The sequence below is a fragment of the Micropterus dolomieu genome, linkage group LG17, assembly GCF_021292245.1.
Source record: "Micropterus dolomieu isolate WLL.071019.BEF.003 ecotype Adirondacks linkage group LG17, ASM2129224v1, whole genome shotgun sequence".
Classification (NCBI taxonomy): Eukaryota; Metazoa; Chordata; class Actinopteri; order Centrarchiformes; family Centrarchidae; genus Micropterus; species Micropterus dolomieu.
Window position 1 is genome coordinate 14,782,196 of NC_060166.1, and position 23,395 is coordinate 14,805,590.

At 41.1% G+C, this 23,395-nt stretch overlaps 1 protein-coding gene across 1 annotated transcript in view; it reads left to right on the plus strand.

The window, feature by feature from the left end:
* Positions 1–22,205, plus strand: part of clmpb (CXADR like membrane protein b) — a 68,056-nt gene extending 45,851 nt beyond the window's left edge. Inside the window, exons 2-7 of the mRNA XM_046073865.1 lie at positions 3,402–3,553; positions 9,182–9,386; positions 12,227–12,394; positions 13,782–13,904; positions 14,402–14,543; positions 16,863–22,205. Of these exons, the coding sequence (XP_045929821.1) occupies positions 3,402–3,553; positions 9,182–9,386; positions 12,227–12,394; positions 13,782–13,904; positions 14,402–14,543; positions 16,863–17,199 (1,127 nt within the window). The 3' untranslated portion in view covers positions 17,200–22,205. The remainder of the gene's footprint in view (positions 1–3,401; positions 3,554–9,181; positions 9,387–12,226; positions 12,395–13,781; positions 13,905–14,401; positions 14,544–16,862) is intronic.
* The last annotated feature ends 1,190 nt before the right edge of the window (positions 22,206–23,395 follow it).

Sequence of the window (23,395 nt, forward strand, 5' to 3'; positions counted from 1 at the left end):
CACTGGCCACACTATAATAAGATTGCAGGGCTCTGTAAGGCGGATTTACTGGAGCACAACTCCCCCTAGGGCCTTGTCATAGAAATGGGTTCCTCCATATTTCACCCTATCATCTCACTCACTCTCAAATCTGTCTATCTTTCTCTCTCATTCTGACTCTCCCTTTCAAAACCTCTGGTGTTAGCTCCCACATTCTTTTGTTAATTATGATGTGCTTCTTTTCATGAAGCTGAGCCAAACAGAGCTCAGAAAAGCAGACACAATAAAAGAGAAAGAGGGGTGTAGGATACGGCACCAGCTACCATATCAGTCCTTTCCACATTTATCTCTCCCTCAATATGGCCATGTTTATTTAGATCGCCTTTCCCATGTTCTTATGGAATCTCATAAAGACATATGAATGCATACACAGCTAGTCTGTGACCAGGAATGTTATCTAGGTTTAAGCTGATACGGTTCACAGTTTGTAGTTCTTCTAGGTCACCTTACTGCGTTTGAAAGCAAAGGTCATAAACCCAAACTTGACTGACATAACAATTGTTTATACAGTGTGTAGCTGCCACAGAGATGAATTCTATTGTGTCTCATAGTTGATGTTGACACAAATGATGGGGTCTTGCAGTCCACCCAGCCCAGCTGTGCATACTGTGTGGTGAATGAGGCCAATCTAAATGAAAGCGCAAACTCATATCAAGGCAAGCTTATTTTGGGAGCACTGTGTCATCCATTCCACAGCACTAAAGCCCCTCTGCAAGACCATATATAAGTGGGAAAGTGAGGAGCAGCAGATGTATACCAGTCAATACCCATTTTGATTTGTCTGCCAACTCTTTCTGGCAAAAAACAAGACAATTTTCTTTCCATCACAGATGCAGAATATTTGCCATCTTTACTTTTCTGTGAAATACGTACAATTTATGGCACTCACATCCTCAGTGTTGGGTAATGAAGCACATTTTAGACACCAGCGATGCCAAGTTTAGTGAGCTGACCCCAGTCATTGTTTGAAGGTCAATTTAAAGTCAGCTAGTGGAAAGTCAAGTACTTTGTGTGAGAAAAGATTGCAATGCCCCGCTTTCAGCGGTCACCCTGGCCCTATCTATCTTTCAGGTAAACTCTTCCATTTACAGAGCCTACAGTTGAAGCGGTGGGCAGTTAAGTAGGAGGTGGGAGGTGAGAAAGGAAGCAGGGAGCTCTTATCAGGCCTGCTACACAGTGCTGTGTTCAGCCCTGGGCTGCTGATGAGTGTGGGAGCACTGATTACAGAGGCTAGCCTGAGGAGCTGAGGAGAGACAGCGGGCACAGGTCTCCTAGCAGACCCCCTATACCACCATCAGGCATTAACTCACACCATTAGGTCCAACCAACTGCACACACACACATGGCCTGAACATTCTCCCTCTTGAATATACTTTACACTGCAAAGCACTCTCTCTCTTTTCTGACATCAAAGCTAATATCAGTGGGGAGCCCACAAGATGAATGACCCAGCAAATGCTGCATTAAAAAGTCATAAACGGGGATACCTTCAGGGTCCAGGAGCTCCTTTGAGGAGGGGTGGCCCTTATTTTTCTGCTGACTAATGATTTGAACTGAGCAGGTGGCCCAACAGAGCACAAGCACCTCAGCAATTTGCCCTGTCACTCCTGGACTGCTAAAACAGACACACAGACACTCTGCCAACTGTAAAGTGCTCTCTCTCTCTCCATCCAACTGGTGAATGCCAATTGGCAACCTTAAACTTGATTGACAGTGAGTAGCCCGGAGCTCGAGTTTATAGCCGAAGACTCAAAGTAGAGACAGAGCTTAAACAAAACTTGAAGAACTGCTGAAATCCACCAGATGATGTCATCTGTATGGAAGAAGCGGTTCGCTTTCGCCCCTGTGTCCTGCGTCAGCACTGACTCAATGGTTTCACAGCACAGAGCTGACATTTTGATTGGCCCAGAGATCACTTATGGGACAGGGTGTTGGCTCCTGTGAGGGTGGACCAGTGAAGAAGTGGACAGGCGCCCAGTGAGTGCTGATGCATTCACAGGCCACATTTGGCCTCCTGTGGAACATTTGACAGCATGTGATTGTGTCTGCTGAGCACAAAGGCATTCTTTCTTTGAGTAGCTCTGGGTTGAATCACACTAACACTAACAACTGTGATTTGACATAGTTTTGTTCAGATACGTGTCCCACACTATGATATTTATTTATTCTATGCAAACAGAAGGAAATATTGAACTTTCAAACTATTAAGCAGCATGATAATTAAACAACATTTACACAACCTGAACATTATTGCATGATTCCAAATGAACATCTGCTGGCTGGATAACTTTATTTTAAGCACTCAGAATCCCTGGGAGCTATTGCATTGCAATTAATTTAAAGGCAGAAGTTAAATGTTGTAGAGCCCAAAATATCTGTTACATTTGGGTGTGTGAGCTCAGTGGAGCTCTGCAGCATTGTACAGTCTTTCTACCAGGTGCAGGGGGTCGAATATCTCAGCAGTGCACCAACCCCTCTAGGCACACTCAAACACACACACACACAGCAACACTATCCATAGCTTCAGCTTCCAGCAAACTCCAGTGACGCCTCTGGCTAATTCCACTCAAGCCCACTGGGCTGTCCAGCATCCTCCAATAAATTAGCCCTGCTGCTCCCCCACTGAGACACAGGCCCTGACAGTCTGGCCACTGCCAAAAGTCACTCGCTTGTGCACACACTCATAATTATTGGTACTTTTTATTTCAACCCAAGCGTCACTGAGTAGACTGTGGAATTGTTTGCTGCGTGTGCTATTATTGTTGCATGTAACATTTGCAAAAGTTGCGGATAGTGTCAAACTTCAAACGTGTTTCCATTTTGTTCATTTTGTCACATGTGATAGTAGGAAAGTGGCCAGGGTTAGTTTGGAAAATGTTATTAATTCAAGTGACTGTATCTTTTCAGTTCTATAGTAGACATGTCCATGTGCAGGCAGCGTAGCTCCTCGGGAGTCAAAAGCTGTGTGCCTTTCCTTCCCGGGCCACAATTCCCCACAGCTGTTGCTGTGAATAAGAATGTGTTGTTTGACTGCCCTTGTCAAAGGGGGTTAACAAAAAGCGCATCATAATACTTTCCTCTGACCTCCCATGCCAAACTCTATTTCCTGTTAAAAGAATCCCCATTCCATCTCTCTCCAGTGTTCGGGTGTGACAGATCTCAGCATCTGTCAGATAGTGATTGGGATTCTGGGTCACATCTCTCGCTGCGTCTTCCGTCTCAATTTCCTGTATCGGCATGGATTTGCTTTCTATCCGCAGCATCTGCCTCTTGTCTCAAGTTTACATCGAGCTAGAGTCCCCATCTGACTTCTCCCTCTCCTTTTCCACCCCTTTCCCTACCTCTCTCTTCCTCTCTCTCAGTTCTATTCAGCCTACTGTCAGTGGGTGCCCAGACGGAGATGAAGAAGGTCGTTGGGGACAATGCCACCTTACCATGCCACCACCAGTTCCCGTCATCCAGCTCTCTTGACATTGAGTGGCTACTGCAGAAACCAAACTCCAAACAGAGAGTGGTGAGATAAGATTTATTTTATCCCCCCTTATTTATTGCCAAATGGTTTGTCAACACATTCATTGAAATTAGGACATTAGGAAGTTCAATGTATCACCATGATAAGAAAGACTTATAGTTACTTGGGTGGTTAGGGCATTCTTAAGCTACTGCTAAGTATAGTAAGTGTAAAATATAATGCGTCTTTAACTGCCAAGAGGAGCAGCCAGATTTCTGTCCTCTTCAGAAGTAAAAAGCAAAGCTGGTTTATGCTACAGGCAGAACATAAACACAAGAACAACTTAAACACACTTGTGATGGCTTTGAATCCTGGAGTTAGGTTTTGCGACCTTTGCTAGGGTAATATCAAAATGACAATGGGAACATTTGTGCTAAAACACATACCTCTCTCTTCTATTTCTATTCTCTCTCTCTCTTTCTCACATATACTTTTTATCCTCTGTCCTCCATCTAAGTCATGCTGATTGATTTCCAACAGGAGTTGTAATAGTTAGACTCAATGCCCAAAGTTACTGTGGCACGTCAAGTTTTAGTGTCTTGCACAAAGGAGCAATCATGCAGCAGTGTCACCCAAGTCATTTTGTAGTTGTAACCTTGGACCCTTTTTCTAGAGCTTGGCAACCATAAACACTAGGAAAACTTGAACATGATTTTCATGCATTTTTTATAAATGTGACTGTCAACACATAATCAGTCTTGATTATGTTTTCATTTCAACTTATTAGTGGCCTTTAGCTTGTTAGCTTGATAACTAACACTAACCTAAGAACTGGAAGGTTTTAAGCTAGCTAGATATCGCTAGCTCGACTAACGTTAGCTAACAGACCTTAACATGTCCTCTAGAAATCTTACTGTACACTGTTTAACCAACACACTACTGATGTGAGACTACGCGCACACTCCTTTAAGCTCTAAGAAAGGCACACTGTTTCCAAAATGTTAGCTCATGGAATAAAGACAGTCTACCCTTAGTATCTGTCACTCTGCTTTCTGCTTCTGCTTTCTTGGCAAGTTAGAATTATATTTGCTGTGTTGTTGTGATTTTCAACCAAAGAATCTTTGCTAAAAGGAATCTTTGCTAAAAAGATCTTTGGCTGCTACTATTTTGACCCTTCGATGCACCCTTACTTGTTGTCATGCTGCCACAGACACTTCCTACCTCCTGCTGCAGCCATGGAGATGAACAACAACACAGTCCCAGACAGCTCCGTTGACAAGTCAAAAGCAGTATGCACCTTGCGTGAAATGGAATTTAATGTTCCCATCAACGAGCTAAGCATGCAGCTAGTAGTACAGCTAATCATGTTGATGCTAACAGACTGAGGCAAAGCACTATTATTGCAAGGAGTGCAAGGTATAACGTTACAGTCTCCTCCAAAAGTATTGGAACGGTAAGGCAAATTCCTTTGTTTTCGTTGTTCACTGAAGACATTTGGGTTTAAGATCAAAAGATGAGTATGAGACAAGAGTCCAGAATTTCAGCTTTTATTTCCTGGTATTCACATCTAGATGTGTTAAACAACTTAGGACATACTGCCCTTTGTTTGTCGTCGCAGGGGACAATTGTTGCACGCATACATAGTCTGTATGAAACGGAGAAAGCAGTCAAACTGAAACTCCAACTTAAAGCAAGTGCTGTCTCATTGGTTTCAAATGAATTCAAACATAATATAGCAATGGAGTATTATGTTTGTTATGCACTTTATTATAATGTGTGTACATTTTGTACATGCACTTTTGCTGTAGAATTTTTGAAAGCAAGCTTAAGGAAGACTATATTTAATTTACATTGATTGTTTTACCTCAGTCTCAATGCATGTCTTTTGATTTGAAATAATCAAATAAATCTTAAAGTCAAGTTCAAAAACTAACTTTCTTTGCATTAATTTGATTTCCAATCAAGATACACTGGCAAGAATTGTTATCATTGTTAATACAGACTTAAAACAGTTAAGATATATAATAATAATAGAATTTTAATCATGTGATAAAACATGCAATTAACTATTGAAATTCAGCAATTAATCGCGATTAAGAAAAAATTAATCGTTTGACAGCCCTAGTTATTATATATTCTGCTATGTTCACATCAGTGATATTGCTTTGGATTGTCTTTGCTGTGTCCACCTGAAACGAAATTAGAAACTGTCTGGTAATTCTAGACTTCATCATATCTTCCAGGCTTAAACAGCAGCACAGCTGTTCTGTCCTAAGTAAAGAATTGCCTGGCCAAAAGTCTTTAAATGGCCTTAAATTGGATTTGTGTCTCACATCCTTTGAAGACGTTTTGGTATCGTTTCACTGGTTTTGAATCATTGTCTTTCTTCACCCAAATTGAACATAGTATCTGATAACAGACAGAGCATAAAATCTCACCAGCCTTCTGTCGGAAGAAAGAGTTTTCCTTTCTCTTTGGAAGTCATTTGTCCGTTCACTGATGTGTTTCTTAGCACAGAGAAGCGTAACACTGTGAGAAAGAAAAGAAAAGCATGTGTATGGGAAACAGAGGGGCCAGGACGAAAGAAAGGAGGAAAACGTGTCTTACGCATTGATGATTCATACTATAGAGGGGCTGCCACATTGCGATGAATATTTAACGGGAAGACAACAATGAAGGCGCCATTAATTAAAATCAAATGTCTGAAAATTTGATTAGGAAAGAGACTGTGCCTGTAGCTGAATAAATAAATAATTATTTTGTTCTACTGGAAGGCCCTGTTGAGAGGGAAAGAGCATCTTGTCAACATTTAGCCTCTGTTATCATGTGTTAAGGACACAGATGGGCTGGAGACAGGGGCATGAGAGGGGGCACTCCATGAATCTCACCAAAGTTCATCTGCACTCTTCAAGATGAATGATAGGAGACTGGCCCTTGTCACTGTGCTGACCTGCAACTATATTTATTGTTACTCATAACACTGTGCATTGTCATAGCAACAGCTGTGGCACAGACATGGAAGGATGTCATTTTCCAAAAAATGAAATCCATGCAAGTAAGCTGCTTTCCACAAATGATCATCCTTTCTTGGAAAATACACCAGCAGCAGTGTGGTACAGTGGCTTACTGCATGCTGGTGATTGTCAATGTAAGAAAATGCTAAATTTCTGACCTTCCAGGACACAAATTTGAACATACTTTGGCATTTATTAGCAGGACAATTGTGACCAACTGAGCTGACTAATATTCATTATTAGTAGAGAGAGAAAGACTTTCTCCAACAATGGCAAATATGGTTCTGCTATTCACATGGATACTGTTATGGCAGCCGCTGACTTATATGTGTCACTCTGGTCTGAATAATCCTTAACAATCCCTCCTTAATCAGAGAATAGGTGAACAGCTATCATGTATAACTGTCTTAACTATATGTTTTTTTTTTAAGTATTTTATGTGATGAAATAAGATACGCAAATGAGAATCTGATATTTTTCTCATACACATACAGGCAGAGTTCAGGTTCTTTTACACGTAATATTAAATGCTTTTATTTATAAAATAACCTTGTAAATAAACAAAAATGTAAAACATTTTTACTGTATTAAGTAAAAATAACTGAACCGAATGTTTATCTAATGACATCTATTCAAAAAAAAGAGGAGGAGGCAGCTAGAGGAGGCAGAGACATTCAATGTCTGAATACAGTATTTTCAGTTTTTACTGAATAAACAAACCACCTCATCTTAATTGCAAACTATGCTAACAGCTCCTGGCCATTTTACTATATTCCTCTTAAATTCCTCACACTCACTGGCATTTTCACTATCTCTAGTATTATCAGCACATGCTGAGAGTAGCCTGCACCCAGACACAACAAGAAGCATAAATACACATGCACAAGTAGCATAGTCTATACTCACGTATATGTGAGTAATATGTGTCCATGGCTCATGACAGCAGCTGAAGTTTGCCTATAGGCATTTTAAAATATGTCTCACTGTTCTGTTTAAGTGCCAGGGCAGTGTCTCTCTGTGCCTAAAGCTGTGGCACAGTAACGTATGTCTGTTTGCATTCGTGGTGTGTTTGTACTCCACATGTTTGCTTGGACACTAGTTTGTGGGGGGGGGGGGCTAAGCATGTGTGTGTTTGTGTAAATGGCCAGTCGTCACCTGTGATCACAGCAGGTGCCCCTGTTTCTTAGGCACTGATACACTGTGGCACCGGCATTTAGCAGTCCCCATCTGCAGGCTCTCACTTGCCCTGAGTAATAGGCCACTGTGACAGCTGTGTTTGTTTGTGTTTGTGTATGTGGATGGAAAGAGAGGGAGATAGAGAAAGAGGCAAAGAGAAACGAGGAGAGGATAGACATAAGCGAAGACAAATGAAAGCTATCCAAGTACAGGTTTACAGATGTTAGATGTCAACAGTGAAATTTACAATCATCATATTTTTTTCTTTGAAGACCGAATGTTTGTGAACTGTGTGCTACAAATAAGGAAGAAAGAAACATAGAGTAAACCGTAACACAAACTTATTTTACTACACTAGCCTCATTTTAATGTTTGTTTCAAAGTTGTGATCCTTGTGTCCTGTGTATTTATATTTGATTTATTGATATATATATATATATATTATTTTGTGATATGTACAATATGCACAAATGCAGTGCTTTCAAATGATAACGCTGTGGCACTATTAGATCCAGGTCTGACCAAAATCTAGCATGCAAATCGCCTAATCTTGTAATTTTCTGTTCAGTAGCTTTTTAGATTTCCTGCTAAATAGAATAAGACAAAAATTAAAAGAGATAAAAACATAACACATTTATTGTCTGAATATATACTACAGGTTAATATGTACTTTGGACTATGGCGGGTGCGAGGCATTGTTTAGTTCCCTAGCCTTTTGTTTTAGCCAGAGTGCTAACATCACATCAGTGCCGCTGTGGGTTTTTTAATCTTTTATCTCGGCACCAGAATAGGTTTTTATTTGGTCAATTTGACGGCTCCGCTTGTAGAAAGAGCATCAGGAGATAACAGCGCTCACAGATAATCGGCTAAATGAACACTGGCAGGATACTGGCATTCCAGCAAAGGCATTCATTTGTAAAATATTATTTCCCAAGTGTTAATTAAAAAGTGATTGTTAACAATGTTACCCATGAGTGCTGGTATTCTGTTTTTCTCAAGACTGTGCACCCAGTGAGGGACTATGTAGATATGTATGAGCTGTACGTACACCATCATTAGAGTTACATCATTTTAAATGTTAATGGAAGGATACCAGTCAAATATATCAAGGGTATTACTGCTGGGACATAGAAATTAAGTTAACCAAACGAGTTGGTAATTGACATGAAAGCCTTATTTGAGGAATTGGTTGCATTAATTAGATGGATAACAGTTCAAATGTTAGTTTATATTACTGGGTCCAAGAGGAAATGTGTTAAAATTAGTCTAAAAGGAAGAGTAATGCAGGATAAATGGCAGTGAGACAACTTTTTATTTAGTTATTTGAAAGACACAAGAGAGTTTGGTATTTAGGATTTTCTTTTAAAAATACTACGGAAGGACAGGTGCCAGCTAACCTTCCTGCTGAACAACAGTTTCTCTCTCTCTCAAGGCCTGTGTTGAATACAAAAAAAACAATGTTAAAATAAATCTCTAATTTTCTTCTTTTCACTACATCTAGATCATTACCTTCTTTGGGGGCCAGGTGTACACCAATGAGGCGACGGGCAGTGAGGCCAGCCGTCTGTCCTTTGCTGGGGAGTACCTGGGTGGAGACGCCTCCCTGCTGATCAGTGACCTCCTGCTGACTGACTCTGGGGAATACTACTGTAAAGTCAAGACTGGGGGAAAGTACCACTGGAGCCAGGTCAACCTCATTGTGCTGGGTGAGCGTTGTCAGACACATCGTAATACAAACACACACACACACACACACACACACACACACACACACACACACACAAACAGGTGGCAGACACATACACGCACAGGTACCCACTAGCATGAACGTCCGCGCACATGCCATCAGGTTATGAAGAGACCCAAAACCATTTGTACATATATAAACACACAGTCTCTCTCTCACTCACACACACAGACCTAATCACTGAATCATTAGCCTGGCACATTTCCTCTGTCATGCTGACTGATCTAATGATTCAATTTGATTCAGACAGAGTGATTTGATTTCACTCGTGCTGTTTGGGTTCATTTGGATTGGTTTGTTGATGAGGTGAGACCAGAAACATACGAGCATAGGGCTTATGTTAGGGTCTGAATTATATGGAAAAGCATGAAGATAAATTCTTTGTGTGGCTATAGCACAGGCTAATACAGTTGTGTCCTCTATGCGATCTGTGAGAAGACAGACAACAGACCCTGCTCTAAGTTTGAGGGACATTCTGTAATGAAATTTAGTCACTGAAAATGACATTGAAAAAAGGCAACTGCCATCATCTAACTATTGATAAGCTACTTAGGAAAAAGTGTTCGTACAAGTCATCTCTTGCAACGATAGAAGAGCCTGTTTTGGCCTCATACGCCACTGCAAAGTCATTGTACATCGTATCCCCTTCTTTTTTTTAAATTCTTTTTGTTTTTCTCGTTCACCCAATATACAGATTTTTATAAATGGCTTAGCAACTAGATCAGTGTTAATATGTGTCTCTGCCTGCATATCTCAAATAGCTAAACAACTCTGAAGGACAGACAGCAAAAGGGGAGAGGCTGTACCACAAAAGCTATCCACAAAGTCCAGCGGGAGGAGCAAGATCGTTCTCAATGTCAGAAAAGCAGGCGATTTATTAAAACATCATGGGAGATTAGTTCAACCCGCGGTTATTGGTTTTCTAATGGAACAGTCTGTTAATCCTCTCGCTCTCACTCTCCTCTCTCTTCCATAAAGACATTTCAGTGAGTTAGTGCCTCGATTTTTACAAATTGCCCTCAGCTTTTCGGTGACACTTTCGATTTTGAGAGAGACCAACATTTGCATTTTTCTCTCGCTCCCCGCGCTAAGATAATAGCTTGGCAGCGGAGCTGGTAGCTGGCTTGGCATGAGAGAGTGTGTGAGTGTATGTATTTGTGTAAGCGCCAGGGTTTATGCCGGCCTCCAGTGGTTGTGTATGTGTTCATGTGCCTGGATGCCTGCACTTTTCTTGTTACACAGTGTGTGGATATGCATGTGCAGTTTTTTGACATGTGTGTGTGTTGTATTTGTGTGTGTGTGTGTGTGTGTGTGTGTGTGTTGTGTGTGTGTGTGTGCGGGAGTGGGGGGGGGGGGTGACATATATAAGTGTGTATTTGTGTCTGAGGTTATGCGCTCCAACTGCTCCTGCTGCAGTTAGGCCTAACTGACTCTGACAGAGCTACAAGATGCACAGGCAGATGGGGACGGGACGGATAAGAGGAGGGGATAGACAAACAAAGGGAGGAATACACAAAAGCTATCTGGCTTTATGTACCAGCTACGACGAACTCACTACATTTTAGCATTACAGAGTTACTTGTACTGCAACTTTGCTGACAAGCAGCAACAGCCAAATACACAAAAGTCCACACCACTAATATGACAGCATAACAGAAAAACAAAACAGATGTTTAAATTTAGTTCGGCACTGATCTAAAAATATGTCACTTGCGAGGGAGAAAACAGTGTGCTATTTTACTGTTTTCATAGCTTCGCGGTGCCTCTCAGCATGTATCCAAACAGAGCAGCTGTACCGGGCTTAGCAGGCACCAGCCTCCAGCTACTATACTATGACCAAAACCTTTGACCTGTGGAGAACATATTACCACAAGCGATCCCAGCCAGCTTTGGGATCACATTGATCCATTTCCTATGGGACCATGATGCCGTGCTACCCGCTCTTATCCTTATTAAGAATTGTAAATGACATGGCTATAGATAGAAAAGTTCAAATAAAGTTTATAATGTATGTTTAACAATTCAACTTAATGTAACTCAACAAGCCATTTGTGTTATTATTATATCTCTTTTATGCATTTGCTCATGTTTTATTCTGAGCTGATATACACTAGTGTGAACTGAATTGCTTTACATGATGGAATAAGTCATGCTTCAGTAAATTTCCTGTTTAAAGAGAAAATTCATTGTCATTTATTATACAGCTCATTTTAGACACTTAGAGAATAATAACATCACTGACCTATGCTTTGACAATGAAAGGAAGATAGATTTTATTAACTCACAGAATATATGTTTGAGCTTTTACACTTTATTTTATAATAGCAATAAGAGTTCAGAGTTAGGAGATGTGTGCATATCCCCATATAATCACACAGGCCACAGTTTCAGTACCTATAAGTTTCTCATTTATTGTCAGTGGAACAAGTTCAAAAAGTTTTATGGTGCTACAGATTTGCTGATTAAAATATCTGCAAATTAAATGATTAGCAAAGGTTCTTGTAGACTTAGATGAATATATCTGTTATATTTTTATTTATAGTTTATTTTTACATTAAAATCTACAAACTTCACATATTATTGATAAATTACATCTGTGCAATATTCACTATTCTGCCTTACTTTTGTTTGCTTGTTCTATTACTTTGCTCTGTCATCACATCAAAATAGGGAAAAGGCATCTAAATGGTTGAAATTTAATGCAAAACTAAAAATGACATCTGTGCGGATGTGATAAAGAACAGCTTGTTTGTTGCACATTTGTCTGAAAATTGCTCTGATTCCAATGTGTTTTTACAGTCAAACCCTCCAAGCCAAGGTGCTGGATGGATGGCAAACTCCTGGAGGGCAGTGATGTAAAGCTGAGCTGTAAGTCCAGCGATGGTTCTGACCCCATCAGCTACAAGTGGGAGCGAGTATTGGACAAAGGCAAGAGTCTGGGGAAATTGCCAAACCTGGCACTGATAGGTAAGGAAAATAACTGCCACTATACTGACGTGCTGATTCACCATTCAAGTCCGCTGCAGAGAAGTTCTGTGTAGATTAATCTTCATATTAGTGATTTTTATGGACTGCGTTTATCCAGGGAAGCGTTTTGCTGAGCACACCACCTTTTTCTCCCCCCAACCAACTTTATATTCATACATTTGCAAAAACTGCCACCTAAATCTGCATTCTACTTGTGGCTCTCTGAGCTGATACACCAGAGAAGGGCACTTAGATGGGTTCAGATTGTCCCAGTTAGGCCACTAACTCTGACTCTGCACTCCTTTCTTTCCTTCAGACCAGTAACAGTACTACCATCTACAGCTAAATACAACTTTATGTATACTACATTTTCCCCAGGAAATCAAACAGAACACAGCCCTGTGATTCCTAGTTGTACTCTGTTGGGATGAGTTATATAAACACGAGGATCCAGGCTGATACTGTGATCTACTGAAGATGTCTGTGACACTGAAATGTCAGCCTGGCTCAAGTGAATTATACCTGTATGCATGAAGTCAGTGTGAAGTGAGAGTTTTCTTGGATTGTGTGTAAAGAAGAAAATCAAATGTAATACACAGAACTGGACTGGCAGCTCCCACTACATTCTGTACCAAAAAAAAACATTGGCTCCGTAGTCGCCCTGAGGCACACTTCATTCACATGGTGTGGATTCTGGCATTCCGCTTGGATCATAACCATGCATATCCCTCTCTAAATAGTAACAGAGACAGTTTATAGCAGAGAAGCTAATGGTAGGGCAATTCTCTCTACTGTGCATTCTCTAAACCGGCATAAACACCCCCGGGGTGCCAACCTCCCTGTCTCAGTTTTCCCTCCAATGTTCAACTGTCATCCGTGATGGCACGTGCCCAGACAAAAACCTTCAAATTAATGACCTTCACCAAACAACACCTGTTCAGTCTAATTAGTTTTCATTGGACGATAACGCACTGCGTCAGCGGGCATTATTTATGGGTCTGGTGAAAGGTAATATCACATGGTTGTCATTGGCAAGGATGACTAAATATCCCATGGGGGGTTCCAGCGCTCTCTCAGACACGCTCCTGCTACTGCCTTCAAGTCCTCCTCAGTGTGATGGCCCTCGTTCTTAAATAAACAACCTGCCCATGTCTCTCTCTCACATGCGCTCCCATGTGCTTCTTCCTTCTATCCCTCTCTCCCTTTCTTCAGTAATAACATACATTTTGCTTGTATCTCCTGTCCTGCAAATGTATTTGACATTGAGGATAAACATGAAGGAATGCAAAACAATATACAGTAGACAGTTGCACACAAACAGTTACTTGTACGAAACTGCCTCAGACTTCCTCTTATGCGTCTATTCTGTACTGTTTTAATTTCCCAGATCTCAAGAACCCAGAGATTGTGACCCTGAGGAATCTCACCATGGACAGCACAGGCGTCTACAGGTGCACAGCGAGCAATGACGTGGGAGAGGAAAACTGCACCATTGAGGTCACAATGCAGCGTGAGTTCTGGGAGGGAAGGGAGAATCGACCTCGCAGCGCTCGCCTCACACCGAACTGCCACACTGATTGATGGTTATTGTTTCAAACTGCAGCTGGAAATACATTCATTCCCTTACCTGCCTTTCCATCTACCTCCCCACACCCTCCTCCCGGTGCTCTAACACTATAGGGACTGTGCTAAACTTAAACTGGTAGCTACTGGTCACCACCTACAGTTATGTTTCACTGTCACACTAATATATTTCCTGAGAGGACCAAGACTGTTGGGGTCATGTGTAGAGAAAATGACACATCTAGTAGCTCAGCAAAAACTGTTTGATAGCCCTGGTGTTAAATTGAAGTTGGGCGCAGTGGCACAAATGTAGGGAGTGTTGAACTATTTCCTTTAGATAAGCATTGACCATAGGTGTTTGTGAATTAAAGATTAAGATGAAAAACTATGAATTTCATGTGACAGTAAGTGACTATGTCTCTCATCACTCTTTCCTGTTCACAGATGTGAGGGATGTAGGTATGGTAGCCGGTGCAGTGGTGGGAATATCCCTTGGTGTGCTTATTGTCATATTAATCATCTGGCTCGTCTTCCGGAAGAAGGAGAAAAAGAAATACGAGGAGGAGGAGACTCCAAATGAGATCAGGTTTGCTCATCCTCTTTTCTTCAGTGACTGGTTCACATTTTTGTCATTTTGAACTATTTTACTAGTTACAATGCATGCAAAATGCAAAATTTTACTGGATATTTGGGATTATGAGAATGGAGAGCCACATGTGTGTTTCTCTATGTGTTTTTGTATCTCTATGGGACTGTTGCTCTGTTAGTTTAGCTGCATTTACACTTTTAAATGAGCTTAAACCTGTTACCTGTTACCTGTTGAAACAGGGACATGTGGGAATAATGAGACAGAAAAAAGGCACCTTGCAACAATATAAAGATAGTCTACTTTAGCCACCTGTAGCTGCAGTTGTGGTGAAGCTGGAAATTTGAGTGCTGCTGCACCCTCAGCACCTGTACTTCCCTTAGTATAATCTCAAGCTCAGTGGGGGATGTGATATTCATACTGTATGCACTGTTGGCAGGTGAGCCACAAAAACAAATGCAAACAAATGAAAAAAAAGTAAAGTAAATTTTGCAGTTAGTGTTGTCCCCACAGCAGAGACTAGATTAATATAATGTCCTAGAATTAAACTATGAGAGTAACACACATTTTGAATATTTAAAAGTATTTTATAAAGATGTGTCGGTTAGCTCACCCAGTATAACAGCGCACCATATACAAAAGACTAAAGCCTTTACCGCAGCAGGCCGGATTAGATTCCAGCCTGTGACCCTTACTCTTGCTGCATGTCATCCCCTCACTATCTCTCACATTTCTATCTTTCAGCTGGTCTGCAAATAAAGGCAAGAAATGACTTTAAAAATAAAAATAAATAATTGATACTCACAAGAATTAAATGTGCCAGCCCATACTATAACTGTGAATATCTATTGCAGTTACAGTGTTTTCTGACTCTTCTTAGCAATTGCTTTGAAAGGTTTGAGCACATAGGTGTGTATTACCCTGTGTGTGTTACCCTATAAGCACCACTTCAAATGAAACTGTTCTGAACCAGTTACTGTCTTCAAGTCAGATACTAATTGACACAGCAACAGCCCCTGTATGCTTGAGTGTGTTTGCTGTCTGCCTGTCTGCCTACCTATGTGTGTATCAAAAAAATAAAAGCAACTACAAGGTCAAGTGTTCATCGATTATCTTTGACGAGCCTTCTTTTCACACCTCCCTTGTATTTCTCTGTGTGCATCTTTGTGTGACATCAGGGATCACAATAGTGTTTATTCCTCACTCTAAAGCCTGCTTGCATTGGGGGCTCTGTGGGCCGCTAATGACACTTGTAAAAGCAACGGCATTTTTTTTTGTGACAGACTGGAGTCGGTGTAGGTGCATATTTACCGATGTAACAATGAATAATGTAGCATGTTTGAGAGACAGCTTCAAGTAAATAATGTAGATGTGAGGAAGTGTTTTCTGTTTTTATACCATGTTAAGAGTCTGAGCCTTTCCACTAATGTGCTCAATCAGACCACAGCAGCTCTAGGGACGCAAATCTCGTGTGTATGGATTTAGAACCAACCTCAGTGCTGTTTTAAGATTTTATTTTTTTTTCTTCTAAGAGTTAAAGAACCTTTTCTGGTGTGTCTGAGAAATGTTACCATGTAGCCAGCAGTGCACAGATGATTGGTTTCTATTACTGACTTTCTGTAGAGAATCATAAGCCTTATGTACATGGAATGATATTACCTGGCGACAACCCACGCACCCTCGTGACCTGGTGATTTGTAATAAAAAATAAAAAAAAAAGCTCCTCTGCAATGTCAATACCATCCACGTTACAATCACAGCACAAATTACCTTAATTTCGGTGCTTGATATCACTGACAGTTTAAGTTGTTTTTGCCACGCTGTTTTAATTTGTCTGTACTATTTTGTAAAATGTGGATCCTCCTTCTGTCGGTGAAAGTAGTTATAAAGAGTTATAATGGAAAGTTTTCATTGTGTTCTCAGCAAAAAGTTTTTTTTTCCTTCAGCGAGTGTGTCTGGGGAACTGGTGATTTCAGCAGATTTCATTATTCCATGCAAATGTGTTTCACAAAACTCAGGGGCTGGGGGGTATCTCATGAATTACATGAGGTCCCCACATAATACTAGTCCCATGTGAATAGGGTCTTAGAATAGCACTGTGTTGTGCTGTTTTGTGGTTCATTGTGTGTGTGTGTGTGTGTGTGTGTGTGTGTGTGTGTGTGCGTGTGTGTGGGTGTGTGTGTGTGTGTGTGTGTGTGTGTGTGTGTGTGTTTGTGGGTTGCTCTTCTCTATTTTCAGAAGCACAGTTGATATAAAATATATGGACCATTGTCATCATGATTTGCTGTGTGTGTGTGTGTGTGTGTGTTTCCACTACAGGGAGGATGCAGAGGCTCCCAAGGCCAAGCTCGTGAAGCCCAACTCCCTGTCCTCGTCCCGTTCTGGCAGCTCACGTTCCGGCGCCTCCTCCACTCAGTCCATGGTGCACAACAGTGCCCAGCGTGGTCACCGCCCCCGTCCACCAGCTGTAGCAGCTCTCAAGGAAAACGGACAGCCTCCAGGCTTTCCCCAGTCCCCTCCAGCCTATACTACAGTGGTGCCCTCCAAGACCCCCGAGCCCCCTGTCACTCCCAAATTCAACTCCAGGAACATGTCTGGGCCAACACCCCCAACCCTCATGGTCCCCGCCCAGACGAAGGCCTTTCAGACTGTGTAGGACTGAAAGCCAACCACTTCCTGCAGCCATGTGAGACTCCCATCCCAGTCCAAACCCTCTAGCCCCCTTCCAAAGACTAAGACTCTTCCATAAACAAAGAAATGCAACTAGTTAAAAGGATGTAATTAAAAGAATCAATACTATAAGTCCAAAAGTACTTTTCATGAATGCATACTTAAAAAGGGAAAATAAGACAAGCTTGCCCCCTACTGAATTACATAAAACAACAAAAGAAAAAACAAGATGCGAGATGCAACACTGCTTGTGTCTCATGGCTAAAGGCAGAACTTATTTTCTGAGTTCTTTCTTTTGGCTTTTGAAGGCACATGGAAGCACCATGTTCAGCGAGGTAGAAGGGGCCCCCTTGTAGAGCTTTTATTTATTTATCAAATCAAAGGGTTAGTCATGCAGTGGAGGGGAGGGGAAGGGAAACAGCAACGGCTGGATAAGTAGATCCAAACTCTGAGCCTGGTACCAACGGAGTCATACAGCTGTTGAGCTTTGGTTGTCGACAAATACAAGATGGATACAAGTGGGGCAGAAACGAGGATGAAGAAAGTGCAAGAGTTCAAGACAACGACTGCTTTTTTTGTCTTTTTTTCTGAGAGGGGGGTGTGATTCTCTGATTCATGTCACCCCTGCGCTCCGACTTGCTGCCTCCAGCACCTGCTCTGAAACCACAAACCCCTTTGCCTCCCATGGGCTGGGCCAATTGTGCCCATCCATGTAGACAGACACAGTGTGCGGCGTGTGCATCATCTGCCTCAGTGCTCCCGGCCTTTTGTGCTCACGTAACGAACCCGTGGGAAACCACAGCGGTCCTGAGACTGACTCAGCTGGCTCACAAACAGCTCATCTGCTTTACCAATCAGCAGGGGAAACTTCAGGTACATGGATGTAGCACTGACAGTTGAGTCAAATCAATGGAGTTGTTAAACCCCTGCCCACATCCTGTCTTCATCTACGGACATCCTTTTCTGGTACTGAATATCTTCCCTGAATAATTAAATAGTATGTATTAGGCCTATAGCAAGTCAATACTTTAAATATAGGGGATAAGCATCTATTAGACCAGCTGGACTTTCTTTTATTTTGTGTCTCTTCTCTCTGAACAGGTTGTAAAGGGTGACAGACAGCTATATGTCCATTCATCCATATTAAGAAGTGCCACCAATCCCTAGGATGGGTTATTGTTGCTTTTTTTTTACTCTTTTGTTTACCTGCTACATTTATGAACTGAAACCAAAATCTGTCACCATGAATGTGTGATGTACAAAGATGGTGGATCCCATTTGTCAGCTTCCTGTAAAGGTACTGAATCAATATTCAAGCTAAGGCACAAAGAATTGACCTTGACGTTCAATTTTACAATTACTATGTCTGTCTGAATGAAGGGAGCGAGGAGAATGATTCGGTTGACTTCAGTTGTATAGGGCGTGTATGGTATCATTGTCAGTACTCTCTTTGGATCCATAACGATGGAGTGGTACGTGATTGCTGTCTCACTAAATCACCCGGTCCTGTTTGGTTATTGGTCGAGCTGTGCTATCAGCCAATCCCCATTTGTCGGATCCTCAGTCAGACCCAGTGCAGTTTGATTGAAAGTATCTGAAAATAAAGGGCAAGTAGCCTGTCTAGTGTGCCTTTGCAATCCCTCTTCGTTTTGATGGTTTCTTTCTTTGTCCTTATCTTCAGCACACCAGTGGTTCTCTGTTCACATCCGGCTTTGAGGGTCAACAGTAGGAAATGCTGAGAGATACAACTTCAGAAACTTGTCCTAGTAATAACAGATGCAGTCTAGGGAGCACCAAGCAGAGTGAATTATCCGTAGTGAGAAAGCAATCCCCTGCCATGGGACAATGTACTGTACATTCTGTAATCAGTCTTGTTTTATATTGTACATACAAATAGATATACGCACATGATGTCATTTAATTTAATAAATAAAGGTATGTGGGGGGAGATATACCGCTTACAAAAGAGTCAAATTGGATCCAAAAGTGAATTTAAACCTTGTGTTTTTGTACACATGTTGTGTATTAAGTGAAGCCGCCCTATTCTAATATCACTTTTGACTTTAAACTCAGTATTCATGTCCAACAACATATGTAATGGAAGGTACAAGTCTAGAATAGAAAATACAATCTTGTCGAAAGCAAGATACCTTCACAGCTACTGGCCAGATTCTCATGAGATGTTGTATGGATTTTATTGATCCCTTAAGAATAATTCCTCTGATTTTAGTGACGGTGACCTTTTCCTCCAGCACCACCACTGGGTCAGATTTTCCCTTGATCAGAAATTTGGCATTGACATATCACCAGATTTCCATAATAAAAACGTATCTATAGTCAACACGTAATGAATATTTTGGTGAACCCTGACCTTTAATCTGGCATGCCATTCAACTAAGATTTCCCCTTCAATCAAGATTAAATTGATTGATTTGAAATTTATTGATTTGATTGATTGATTGACTTGTGCATGAGATATATTAAAATCCAGTAGCAGATTGCCATAAAAATGTGTGAGCATGTTCATACTATCAAAGGAAATGAGCTGTTTTTATTTTAGTGACTCCATGGCCTTTACTCTCAGGACAAACTTTTTAAGCTCCACTACTGGTTCTACGACGAGCAAATTATCAGTATGTCCAAGACTTTAATATTATAGCGTGTAATGAACATTGCTATTCTCTCTGGGCCGGTAGCAGGGCTTTAGTGTTGTTTCACTTATAAATATTAATTTACACACAAAATTAAAAACTGTCTGATAAGATGAAGTAATTCAACCTCAAAAGTTTTGAAAACCAACATCTGTCTGAAAAGCACATGTGGTTTGACTTCACATGCAGGATTTTACATGTGACTTAACTGTAAGGGAAGATACTAAGAAAAATGCCTTTTATATTCAACTAGAGACAGCAGTTCATATTTGAGCAGGGAAGCTACTGTGTGTGTGTGTGTGTGTGTGTGTGTGTGTGTCTGTGCGTGCTTGCATGCATGCATGCATGTTTGTGAATGTGTGTGGGCGTGTATGTGTGGGTGTGTGCATGTAAATTCAGTATAAGCCCTTGGGCCACACCCACACATTCTCATGTTAGCCATTCAATGAGTGAGAAGGATCCAGGAATAATCAGGCAAAGTAACCTCTACCCAAATTAATATGACTGCAGACTGGCAGTGTTTATTTTAGTTTTCACTGACTTATATGCCTATTGCACTTGGCTTCACAGACAGCAGTCATGTTTTTGCTTGTGGGGGTGGTGTCTCAAGACAAAGCATGTCCATAATTCATAACTATCGTCAGTTCTGGAGGCCACTTGTACACTCCCTCCCTTCTCTTGCTGTCTCTTAACATAAAACACACTTGGCCCTGGGTGCACTAATGGCATCTCAAGGCATACACAAACAGTTGTATATACACACACATAAACAAGTACACATGGCACATTCAGGTCCACATGGAAACACAGGTGTGTGCTTCATGCACAGTCACAGTTGCACATGCACACATGCACTCAAACAAAAACAAAAGCCCAAACAGCAATCCTTGTTATTTGTGCTCCTTCAGAATCAATTTGATGGATTGAATGTCTGGAGGTATTACGACTGACTGATGGAACCAGGATACTAAATGCAGCACAGAAAGGGACACTTTATCACCCAAGGGACATCTGCACACACACACACACGCACAGATATACAAAAACAGTTACTGTAAAACAAAACACACAGACACATGCATGCAAACACACATGCACCCGGAAAGATAGACGCTGCTATGCAACAATCTGCATAGCATCTGCTCCAAGACGTTCTTCATGGGACAGTAGTACTGGGAATCAGGAGAGGTATAACAGAACTGATATTAAGCCAGGGCTGTAGGCTCTTGCCATTGAAATATCCTCCACCACAGATGAAAGTAGCAGTTGAGGTGGAGGATGGGATGCAAGTCTTCCAGCTGTTAAATTCCTCCAAGCTTTTTGATTTGCTTTCCAGCAACTGCAAGTCTCAGGTGGCAGATTCCCCAGTTTATGAGCCCTCACATTGCATCTCTCCTCTCATGTGTGCAGCTTTGTGCCCTGACAAAACTTGCGCTCTTTCCAACAAATGGATTTTAAGGAGCTTTTGTCAGTTCAGTAGAGAGTGGAGGAGGAAAGTCTTAACACACCTCAGTGTCAGCAGCACATTCAATACCATTCTTTAAAACAGTATCCATCAGCACTATATATTGTCTTGTTGTCAACACTCAAAGGTGCAGTAAACATGAAATCATTCATAGTTATCCTGCGTTATATGATAGTAGTATGAATCTCGTGTAGCCACAATGTTTCATGTTCTATTAAGCAGTTTTATTTCCGATTAAAGCTGTGGAGCAGGGCAAAGTGATGCTCAGACCTTGTGGTTTGGCCTTGTATGCCAGTATAGGGAATGTGATGTATTGTTACTTTTGAGAGAGGAGATGGATGGGGCTGTAGTCAACCTCAAGAAGGAAAGCAAAGGTACCTGCATGTCATAGGAGATTGAGCAGACGAAAGGGAATGCTTTGCTTTGATGTAACATAACTGTATTCGGCTAAAAATAGTTAAAAAATAAATAAAGATAATCTACAATTGTAAATATATTCACAGAAAATTTTATGAAGCTTTATTTTGTCTTCTTTATTTTGAATTTATCATCCATGTACTTTGCACTTTTTTGTGTGCTGTGCTCATCACCGGTCTGTGTGGGATCTGTGTGGTTGGCTGTTTCTCTTGACTACATTGTTTCGATGTCAGGGGGAGACACGCTCAGCGCGGCGTTACTAAAGGGAAATGTATGACACTTTTGTTTTCTTTTACTCTCATCTCTTTTTCTGCTGTGGCTTCTCTTTGGTTTTGTAAAACAGTTTGTTTGTTTGATGAAAACAATCCATGTAAATATCACAAGTAAAAAATGTATATTTTTACGACTTCTGAGTTATTACTCTTTCATTTGCAAATAAAATATTCAATGACTACTTAATTGGTCTTGTGGCATCTTCATTTGGTTTTATTTTCTCCTGTTGAGCTTCAACTGGTGGACAGATGGCCTTACATTCTCCTGCAAATTGTCTTGATAAACTTTGGAATAAATTTTCCGTCAATGATAGCAACCCTTCCAGGCCCTGAGGTAGCAAAGCAGCCCCAAATCATGATGCCCCCTCCACCATACCTCACAGCTGGGATGAGGTTTTGATGTTGGTGTGCTGTGCCTTTTTCCCTCCACACATAGGGTTGTGTGTTCCTTCCTACCAACTCAACTTTGGTTTCATCTGTCCACAGAATATTTTGCCAGTAGTGCTGTGGAACATCCAGGCGCTCTTTTGCAAACTCTGGACGTGCAGCAGTGTTTTTTTGGACAGTGGCTTCCTCCGTGGTGTCCTCACATTCTTATTTAGTGTTTTATGTATCGTAGAGTCGTCAACAGAGATGTTAGCATTTTCCAGATATTTCTGTGACACTCTAGGATTCTTCTTAACCTCGCTGAGCATTCTGTTCTTTGCTCGTGCAGTCATCTTTGCAAGACGGCCGCTCCTAGGGAGAGTAGTGCTTAACTTTTTCTAATTTATAGACAGTTTGTCTTACTGTGGACTGATGCATATCAAGTCTTTTAGAGATACTTCTGTAACCCTTTCCAGATTCATCCAAGTCACCAATTCTTAATCTTCGGTCTTCGAGAGCTTTTTTGGTCATGGCATGGTTCACATTAGGCAATGCTTCATGGGAATAGCAAATTGATGTGTTTTTATAGGGCAGGGCAGCTCTAACCAACACCTGCAATCTCATCTCATTGATTGGACTTAAGGTTGTCTGACTTCTGACTCCAAATAGCTTTTGGAGAAGTCATTAGCCTAGGGGTTCACATACTTTTTCCACCCTGCACTGTGACTGTTTACTCGGTGTGTTCAATAAAAAAATGAAAATATATAATTGTTTGTGTGGTATTAGATCAAGCAGACTGTGTTTGTCTATTGTGATGAAAATCAGATCACATTTTATGACCAGTTTATGCAGAAATCCAGGTTCACATACTTTTTTCCTGCTACTGTATTTAACACACCTAAGCGACATAGACATGTTCAGCTCAGGTATTTGTAAATATTTTTTTTGCAAAGTTTTCCTTTGCAGTGGGTTTTGGAATGTGTCAGTCCCCAGTCTCCACTGAACTGATCT